General features: G+C 40.6%; 1 protein-coding gene across 1 annotated transcript in view; it reads left to right on the top strand.

Annotated features, from left to right (window-relative positions):
* LOC122555469 (cilia- and flagella-associated protein 44) overlaps positions 1 to 10,784 on the top strand; it is a 177,994-nt gene that overhangs the window by 33,765 nt on the left and 133,445 nt on the right. The window contains exons 6-8 of the mRNA XM_043701496.1: positions 1,746 to 1,962; positions 4,431 to 4,545; positions 6,831 to 6,995. Coding sequence (XP_043557431.1) covers positions 1,746 to 1,962; positions 4,431 to 4,545; positions 6,831 to 6,995 — 497 coding nt within the window. The remainder of the gene's footprint in view (positions 1 to 1,745; positions 1,963 to 4,430; positions 4,546 to 6,830; positions 6,996 to 10,784) is intronic.

The following is a 10,784-nucleotide window of genomic DNA, read 5'->3' as shown; positions in this document are numbered from 1 at the left end:
TTAGGCGAGGAGACTAGGACCCATGGACACAGCGTTAGAATTAGAGGGGGTAAATTCAGAACAGAAATGCGGAGACATTTCTTCAGCCAGAGAGTGGTGGGCCTGTGGAATTCATTGCCGCAGAGTGCAGTGGAGGCTGGGATGCTGAATGTCTTCAAGGCAGAGATTGATAAATTCTTGATGTCACAAGGAATTAAGGGCTACGAGGAGAATGCGGGTAAGTGGAGTTGAAATGCCCATCAGCCATGATTGAATGGCGGAGTGGACTCGATGGACCGAATGGCCTTACCTCCACTCCTATGTCTTATGGTCTTATGGTGAATGTGTGGAACTTATTTGTCACAGGGGGCTTTAGAGGTCAAATAATTGAGTATATTGAGGACAGAGGTCAATGGGTTCTTGATTAGTAAAGAGATCATGTGTTATGGGGAGAAGGCAGGAGAATGGGGTTAAGAAATGTATCAGTCACAATTGAACAGTGAAGCTTCTTGAAGGGCCAATGGCATAATTCTGCTCCAAATCTCATTTTTAGTCCTACCACATCCATTTGTGAATGGTGGTGGTCAATTGAACAGCTAACAGGAGGAGAAGGAAGCAGTGTAGATAGTCTGACTTTCAATGATGTGGAAGCACAGCGCATCAGTGTAAATGACAAGAATGTGTAATGATTTTCAGCCAGAAGCGGAGAATAAATCATCATTTTCAGATATCTCTTGAGTTCCCCACTTCTACAGAGTGCAGCTACATACCTGGCATCTGTCTGACAATGTGGAAAATGGCCCGTTATGTCCTGTCCACAAAAAGCAGGACAAATTACTATTATTTCCCCAACAGTCTACTCTGAATCATCAAAAGAGTGATGGGAAATGTGATCAACAGTGGTAATAAGCATGACTCCAGAGAAAACAGTGTGGGAGAATAACAGAAATCATTGTAGGTGAATCTCAACCTACAAGTGCATGGGTAAGAATGGAGCCAGCAAGGGCAGTTCCATCTGGCTGAATGATGGAGGGGACTTGACCTGTTGGAGGCAGATGGTGAGGTCAACTATGTCAAATGTCAAGAAGGATGAGCAAGGATTTTTTTTGCCGCGGTCACTGTAACATAGGTGTGATTTATGATTTTGATAAGTGCTTTCAATCTTGAGTGATGTTGTGACAAACTGAAGAGAATCAAACATGGGATTGTAGGGTAGGTGGGCAGGGGAAGAGATGCATGTTCAATATCTTTGGAGCGAAAGGGTGATAGAGTAGTTTTTAAGAGCAGGGATTCAAGTCATGAGTTTTTTATTTTTAAGATTTTTGAAATAAGTTTGTGTGGAGAACAACCAATTGCAGGCAACTTGTTTGCTCAGAACAAATTGTGACACAGGAAGTTACCATGAGGAAATTCAAGCACAGTTTGTAATTTAATAGTGCAGCTCCTACTGTGCTATTTATAAGATGCCACACTATTTATAAGGACAGTTGTTCATATCCTAAATTTCATAGTGTCATATTCTGGTGTTTTGGATCTGGGTTGGTCTAAGTAAGCAGGTCATTAAAAGTTTAATTGTTTGTTCAGGGTTAAGATCCAGTGGCAGTCAAAAATATGTAGCTAGTCATGTATTTGAAGTGCATATCTCCAGTGAGATAGATAGTTAGCTTTTGCTAAGTTACTGCAACTAAACTCAGCACAAATTTCTTATTTTTTGTGATGAGTGAGATTACTTTGGGGAATAATCACTCTGTCTTCTTCCTTCCCAGGAGGAACTTTGGAAGCTTATGCTTTTATTGACTTTAATTCATCGGGTAGTCTGCTGGCCAGTGTAGGAGGCAACCCTGATTATATGTTCACTATTTGGAATTGGAAGCAGGAAAGAATAGTGCTGCGCTCAAAAGCATTTTCACAGGATGTTTACCGAGCCACCTTCTCACCAGAAAATGATGAACAATTGACCACCTCTGGCACAGGACACATCAAGTATGTGATCAAACTAAGTTGTGATTAATCCTGAATTGCATCGCATGTTAATATTTATATTCCAATGGTTTGATAATTGTGTATGAATAAATTAATAAATGCCTGTGCTGCTGTTCCTTATTCCCAATAAGGAGCTATGCTAAAGCTAAAGGTCTGATGGGAGAAATGGTGTGGTACTGTGTTTTTGAATGTGAGGTTTGGGTGTAGTTGGATTCAGTGAATTAGAAACTTCTGATCCCTGTTATTTTGGACCTCATGATAAAATCATGGAATAGTTGCAAAACACCATGCAGCCATTCAGCTCATCGTATGTGTGGTGCCCCTCTGCAAAAGGAACTCCCCTAGTCCAATCTTCCACCTTTTCCCCACAGTATTGCAAATTTTTGATCTTTTGAGAAAAGTATCCAATTCTCTTTTGAAAGCCATGATTGAATCTTCCTCTGTTGCATTTTTAGGCTGTGCATCCTGCATCCTACTCCTTTTTTGCAGAAAAGGTTTTTTCACGTCACTGCAGCCTCTTCTGCAAATCCCTAGAGGAGTGCTGCATTTTATATATCAAGCCATCTGCATTTTCTCATTACTTTTGTTCTGCAGTTGGCAGCGATTTGCTTAGATCAGCTGGCATGATGTGCAAGGATAGTGAACTTCCTTTGCAGTTAGATAAGAAGCTAAGGTATTATAGCACATGTTTGTCACCAAATAGCAACCAATCAAAGTCTACACTGGAATATAGTCAAAGTCTCTGTTGACACAATTGTGATATCAAGATGTCTCCTTTCTAGACAGAAGTAATGCCGTTATATGAATCAATGATGTGTTACAGCATAGAAGGAGGCCTGAGTATTTGTTCTAGCTGTTCAAATGAACAATGCATCTATTGTCTCCCTCCACCTTCTCCCCATAACACTGCACATTTTTCCTTTTCAGGTACTATTCCAAATTCTAATTGAATACTTTGAGCCTGCCTCCATTTTCAGGCACTACAATCCAGAACCTAATCACTTACTGGGGGGAAACGTTTCTCATCATGTTGCATTGCTTCCTTTAACAATTAACTTAAAATGATACCCTCTGTGTCGTCATCCTTCTGAAACTATACAGGACATTGGTGAGGCCAATTTTAGAATACTGTAGAGAATTTTGGTCGTGGTTCTATAGGTCGGATGTTGTTAAATTCGAGAGGCATAGGGAGAGGATGAATAGGCTGGGGCTTTTATCCCTGCATCGTTGGAGGCTGAGGGGTGATCTTACCAAGGTTTATAAAATCATGAGTGGTATGGATAGAGTGAATAGCCAAGGTCTTTTCCCAGACGAAAGTGGGTACTGCAGATACTGGAGATCAGAAGTCAAGATTAGAGTGGTGCTGGAAAAGCACAGCTGGTCAGGCTGCATCTGAGGAGCAGGAAAAATCGATGTTTTGGGCAAAAACCCTTGATCAGGAAGAACTCAAGGTCTTTTCCCAGGGTGGGGGAGTCTAAAACTAGAGAGCATAGCTTTAAGAGAGAGGGGAAAGGTTTAAAAAGGATCTGAAGGGTGACTTTTCATGGAGAAGATGGTGCGTGAATTGAACGAGCTGTGAGAGGAAGTGGTAGAGACTAGTACAATTACAACATTTAAAATGCTTCTGGATGGATATATGAATAGGAAGGTTTTCGAGGTATATGGGCCAACTGCTAGCAAATGGAACTAGTTCAGATTGCGATGTTAGGCAGACAGAGACAAGTCAGATTGAAGGGTTTGTTTCTATACTATATGATGCTATGACTCTGTGTGGAAACTATTTTTCCCTAATTACTCTGTTCAGACCTTTGACATTGAATCCCTTATCAAATCCTCCCTCAGCATTCTCTTCTCCAAGGTAAACAATCCCAACCTTTCCAAACTTTTCTAACTTTGTTTTCTCCAGCTTATCGCAACTCAAATTCTTCATTTATGGAACCATTCCAACAATTTCCTTTTGCACCTTCTGTAATACCTTAATGTATTTTCTAAAGTGTGACACCCAGAACAGGATGCAATACACCAGTTGCTCACAAATCTGTTTTGTTGCACTGGATCAAATGCCCTTGGACGTTTCTGTACACGACATCAACAGCATTGCTCTCATCATCGCTCTATTACCTCTTTTAAAATCTCCAGCAAGTTAGTTGGACGTGACTTGCCCATGATAAACTCATTATGGTTTTCCTTATTAACCTGTATTTGCCCAAACAACTCTTCATTTTGGTTTCAGAATCTTCCCTACCATTGAAGCTGAACTGGCAAATGGGGCTAGTTGAGATTGAGATGTTTGGAAGGCACGGATGTGTCAGACCAAAGGATTTGTTTCTGGGTGTAGTTCCTAGGTGTATCTTTGCATCCTTTTGTAACTTATCATATTGCACTATATTGCAACTTTATAATGAGGTACATAAAAAGCATGTAAACTGGAGATTGGCACCTCATTGTTTGGTTTCTAACTCCTCCAGGTTTTGGAAGATGGTGGAGACCTTCACTGGATTGAAACTGCAAGGTGAACTTGGCAGGTTTGGCAGGACTGCACTAACAGACATTGAAGGTTATGTAGAGTTGCCAGATGGAAAGGTACAGTTGGCAATGTCCTACATCTTTAGTTTATAAAGAAATATGCTTATGAAGCAAAACTTGAGCTATTCTCTATTTTTGATTTCAAAACATCTTTGTACTTTGCAATTGTTCTCAAGTGTCATAACATAGAATCATAGAAATAAAATAAAAATAAAGTAGTACAGACCAGAAAAAGGCCCTTTTCTCCATTGTGTCTGCAATGAGTGTCAAACACCTATCTACTGTAATCCCTTTTCCCAGCATTTGGTCCATAGCTTTGTCTGCCAAGGCTTCTCAAAATTTTAACAAAATCTTTCTTGAATATTGTGATGGTTCCTCTACCATCCTTTCAGGCAGTGATTTCCAGATATCCAATACCCTCTGGGTGACAAAGGTTTTACTTAAATCCTCTTTGCAGCTCATGCATTTTTACTTTAAATCTATGAACCCTGCTTTCTTCCTATCTACACTGTCTGTGCCCTTCATTATTGTGTACAACACAAGTAGACCCCCCCCCTAACCTTCTGTGCTCCAAGGAAAACAACCCAAGCTTATCTAATCGCTCTTCAAAGCTGAAATGCTTCAGCTAAGGCAAAATGTCGTGAATCCTTTCTGCATCCCCTCCAGTGCAATCAAATCCTTCCTATCGTGTGGTGACCAGAAATGCACACAATACTCCAGCTGTGGCCTAGCCAATGTCTTATGCAGCTCCATCATGATTTCCCTGCTCTTGTACTCAAAATGCTTTGACTAATCAAGGCGAGTATCCCATGTGCCTTTTTAACCACCCTATCCACGTGCCCTGTTGCCTTCAAAGCTCAATGGACATGCACAACAAGTTTCCTCTGATCCTCCGTACTTTCCAGGGACCTAGAATTATAGAATCCCTGCAGTGTGGAAACAGACCATTAAGTCCAACAAGTCTACACCGAACCTCCGAAGAGTAACCTACCCAGACATATTCCCCTACCCTATTATTCTACATTTGCCCTTGACTAATGGGTAACCTAATGGACAATTCATCGGACCTGCACATCTTTGGATTGTGGGAGGAAACCGGAGCACTTGGAGGAAACCCACGCGGACACGAGGAGAACGTGCAAACTCCACATAGGCAGTCACCTGAGGTTGGAATCAAACCCAGATCCCTGGTGCTGTGAGGTGGCAATGCTAACCACTGAGCCACCATGCCACCCCTATTATTCATTGTATTCTCCCTTGTCTTGTTAGTTCTACTAAAATGTATCACCTCACATTTATCATGATTGAATTTAATCTGCTACTACTGAGCTAATCTGTCCAGCCTGTCTACATCATCCTGTATTCTAATACTTTCCTCCTTACTATTTAACACACTGCCAATTTTTGTGTCATCTGCAAGCTTACTGATCTAGATTATTAATGTACACTACAAACAGTAGTGAGTAACCTGCTACACTAAATTTTCTGCAAGGGAATCAGATAAGAAATTTGATTTGTATGTAACACATTTCTTTTGAATGAAACAAAGGTGAAGGGGCAAGATTAAACTGGAAGGTAAAATGGAGGAGGACAAGACAAATTGGGGAATAATAGTCATGATTAACAGTAAGATGTTGGGGCACAATATGGAGTTTGAGATGGTTTCATCCATCTTCAAGTTAGAATAGAAAAAAAACTCATTTGAAGATACATCAATTATATTCAAAGTGAGAGAGACAGAATCTACTCTTTAAGGAAATCAAGGATGATGGGGATAAAGCAGGAAAATGGAGCTGAGGATTATCAGGTCAGTCATGACTGGCAGGGAGGAGTCAATGGGCCAAATGGTCTCCTCCCTCTCCAGTGTCTTATGGTTGAAAAATTCAGTAGCTTTATTACGATTTCAAACTAACATGTCTCCAAAAGCATTGTCAACTGCTTAACTCCATCTGAACAGCATGTTTGGTGTGAATGCACCATTTTTCCTGGAGTCCAGTCATTGGAAATGTAAGTTGGATGATACATCTACATAACGATGCTCTAATGGAGATGAATTGTTATTTAAAGTAAAATGTGTGAAACATATTGAGCTAGAAAAGGAGCTTAGAACTATTTAACATTTTTCATGTCTTCAAAATATCTCTAATCTTCTTGGCAGTTAATTTTTTGAAGTAGAGTCAATATTACAATATGCAAATCCAACCTCCAATTATTGCAGAAAAACTTAAATAAATCATCTGTCAAGCTTGCTTTTAGTCATCTTGATTAATGGATAAATGCAGCCCAAGACAGCAATTCCATCTATCTAAACTTGTGCCTGAAGATGTGCTTCTTCCTTGCAGGTTGTGTCTGGCTGTGAATGGGGTAATATGTTGTTGTGGGATGGAGGTCTTATCAAAGTGGAACTAAGCAGAAGGGATGGCAAGCCATGTCACCAAGGACCTATAAATCAGTTTGTACTGGATGAAGGAGAACTTATTACTGTTGGATCTGATGGGTGTGTGCGGGTGAGTACTGATAGATATTAAAATCCAATGATTGAACAAATTTAATTCCATTATGAACTGCTGTCAATTCGACTACACCTAGGTCAGTACGAAGTCCATTTCCTTGCTTTTCTTTCTTCACACGCCACTGCAGTATGTTGATATTGAAAATGTTTCGTCCTGGAAATGTTACCAGAGTTTTTCCTACCTTAGAACTTTTGTAAATTGCAATGGTAAATGAATAGGAGGATATGTTTATCTGGTGTCATGAAGTATGATGGACGGAGCTTGTGTTGTGACGCAAAACATTGACCACTTGAGGCTGAATGGTCTGTTTCTGTGCTGTAAGTTCTATTTAACATAGTTCCTGTTTAAGGAGAATTAATTTCATGTTTATTTTTACATCAGAAAATCTTTCTAAGTTTTGCTTTCTCGTTAATTCTGTCTTTTTATTTCAACATTACAAACCATATACTGGCTTCACTGTTCTTCAATCTCTTCTGAAATATTCTGCAAGTCTTGAGGCTTTCATTAAGATCTTTACCTAAAGTGATGTCCAACCTGCAATTGTCTGAAGCGTAATACACCAAGCCAATGATATGTCAGGCTTTCGACTTACACGACTTGGATTGCACTACTATAATACTATAAGCCCAAATGGCTTATAGTGCATGCCATTGAGGTGCTCCAGGTTTGATGTGCCTTTGATGTGTCTGTTTCTACCCTGAATGGATAAATAATCTCAGGATTATTACCTGATTCACATGCATATTTTTATTTATATAAACTTCCATAAAGCATTTGACAGAGACTGAGTTAAAGTTTGAACTCATGGAAATAAAAGCCAATTTTTAACCAGGTTAGGAAATCAGCTGAATGGCTGAAATAGGCATACTGGGGAAGTATGCCATTTGGCAGAATGTCTCTAGTTGTCCTTCTACTGATTTGAACTACTCATTAATTACATAACTGTGGCAAATGGATATAAATGGAGACAAATTTGAGGTTATTCACTTTGATCCTAACAAAGTATAAAACAGAGTAGTTTCTAAATTGTGAAATGCTAGAAACAGTGAAGGCTCAAAGAGACTTGGGGAACCTAACACAACACAGGCAGAAAATAATCAAAAAGGCTAGTGAAATGTTGACCTTTACATCTAGAAGACTAAAATACAAGTGTTAAAACTTACACTTCAATTTACAAATCCTGGTTAGACCCCAATTGGAGTACAGTGAAAGTTCTGGGAACTAGTCATTAGAAAGGATATATTGGCCAATTAGAGAGTGTAGATTTACCAAATGTTACCTGAACTCCAAGGGTTACATTACAAAGAGAGGTGACTCAAACAAGGTTCGCAAATCATTTAATTTGCAATGTTAAGAGTGATTTGATTGAGTTTTACTAGGTATGGTCTTATGGAAAGAAAACAGACATGTTTGGCGAACCTAGGACAGGGTTCACGGTTAAAAGTTTAGAGCAAGACCTTTCAGAAGGTGACATGCCGGAAGACTGGAGGTTGGCTAACATGGTGCCACTATTTAAGAAAAGTGGTAAGGTAAAGCCAGGGAACTATCGACTGGTGACCCTGACATCGGTGGCGGGCAGGTTGTTGGAGAGAATCCTGAGGGACAAGATTTACATGTATTTGGAAAGGCAAGGACTAATTAGGGATAATCAGCATGGCTTTGTGCATGGGAAATCATGTCTCATGAACTTGATTGAGTTTATTGAAGTAGTAACAAAGAGTATTGATGAGGGCAGAATAGTGGCCGTGATCTATATGGACTTCAGTAAGACGTTCTACAAGATTCCACATGGGAGACTGGTTGGCAAGGTTAAATCTCATGGAATATAGGGAAAACTAGCCACTTGGTTACAGAACTGGCTCAAAGGTAGAAGACAGAGGGTGGTGGTGGAGGGTTGTTTTTCAGACTGGAGGCCTGTGATCAGCAGTGTGCCACAAGGATCAGAGCTCAGGCCACTGCTTTTCGTCATTTATATAAATGTTTGGATGTCAACATCAGAGGTATGGTTAGTAAATTTGCAGATGAAACTGAAATTGGAGGTTTAGTGGACAGCGAAGAAGGTTACCTCAGAGTACAAAGGGATCTTGAACAGATGGGCCAGTGGGCTGAGGAGCAGCAGATGGAGTTTGATTTAGATAAATACGAGGTGCTGCATTTTGGAAAAGCAAATCAGAGCAGGATTTAGACTTAATGGTAAGGTCCTGGAGAGTGTTGCTGAACAAAGAGACCTTGGAGTGCAGGTTCATAGTTTTTTGAAAGTACAGTCACAGGTAGATAGGATAGTGAAGAAGGCATTTGGTGTGCTTTCCTTTATTGGTCAGAGTATTGAGTACAGGAGGTGGGAGGTAATGTTGCGGCTGTACAGGACATTGGTTGGGCCACTTTCGGAATGTTGCGTGCAGTTCTGGTCTCCCTCCTATTGGAAGGATATTGTGAAACTTGAAAGGGTTCAGAAAAGGTTTACAAGGATTTTCCAGGTTTGGAGGATTTGAGCTACAGGGAGAGACTGAATAGGCTGGGACTGTTTTCCCTGGAGCGTCGGAGGCTGAGGGGTGACCTTATAGAGATTTATAAAATTATGAGGAGCATGGATAAGATAAATAGACAAGGTCTTTTTTCCCTGGGGTGGGGGAGTCCAGTACTGGAGGGCATAGGTTTAGGGTGAGAGGGGAAATGTATAAGAGAGACCTAAGGGGCAACTTTTTTCACATAGAGGATAGTGCCAGAGGGAATGAGCTGCCAGAGGCTGGTACAATTACAGCATTTAAAAGGCATCTCGATGGGTATATGAATAGCAGACCTGGGCATTTTATGGCCCACGGGCCATATCCGACCCTTTGGTCGTTCCTGTCCAGCCCGCATGAGGTCAGTCTTAAATTAGAACATAAATGAAAAAGTATTTACGCCATGCACGCAATACAATTGTGTTGGTTTTGTTTTGAAAAGGATGCTTTTTTTTATTTACGTATGGACGCACATGTGCGTGTATGTGCATGCGTGAGCAGCTAAAAGTGATGCTTGCTGGCTAGCCCTCAAAATGTCAGCTCACGCCAAGACAAGTTATGTCATATCCCACAAAATCGACAGAAACAGTAAACCGTTTTCTGATGGAGTGCTTGTTGGACTCTGCAGAACTAATATGCCCGGAGAAAAAGGAAGCATTTAAGAATGTGCTCCTCTCCCGACGCACTGTAACGAGAATTGAGGACATTGCGAGAAATCTGGAGCTTCAGCTGGAGTACAGAGCGGTCAACTTTGACTTTTTTTCCTTGGCTTTGGATAAGAGCTACGATGTACGTGACACAGCCCAGCTACTCCTCTTCGTACATGGGATAACTACGGACTTTAAAATCACGGAGAAGCTGGCAGCCATGCGGTCAATGAAAGGAACAACAACTGGTAATGATTTGTTCATGGAGGTAAATGCATGTTTGGACACGTTGGGACTAAAATGGGACAAGCTGGTGGGTGTGACAATGGACGGTTGTCCAAATCTAACAGGGAAAAATGTTGGACTCTTAAAGAAAATGCAGGATAAAGTGACAGAAATTGATCCTGAACAGAAATTGGCATTTTTGCGTTGTATTATACATCAGGAATTGTTGTGTAAGTCAGTGTTAAAAATTAACCATGTGGTTGATGTTGTAGTTAAAATAGTTAACTTCATCAGGGCAAGTGCTTTGAATCACAGTCAGTTTGTTGCACTTTTGGAGGAAAATGAGACTGAACATCGTGACCAGGCTACCACACAGCTTTCAGGTAGCTCAGCCTGGCCAAAATGCT

This window comes from Chiloscyllium plagiosum, chromosome 12 (genome assembly GCF_004010195.1).
Source record: "Chiloscyllium plagiosum isolate BGI_BamShark_2017 chromosome 12, ASM401019v2, whole genome shotgun sequence".
Taxonomy (NCBI): domain Eukaryota; kingdom Metazoa; phylum Chordata; class Chondrichthyes; order Orectolobiformes; family Hemiscylliidae; genus Chiloscyllium; species Chiloscyllium plagiosum.
This window is presented reverse-complemented; position numbering and strand designations above follow the sequence as displayed.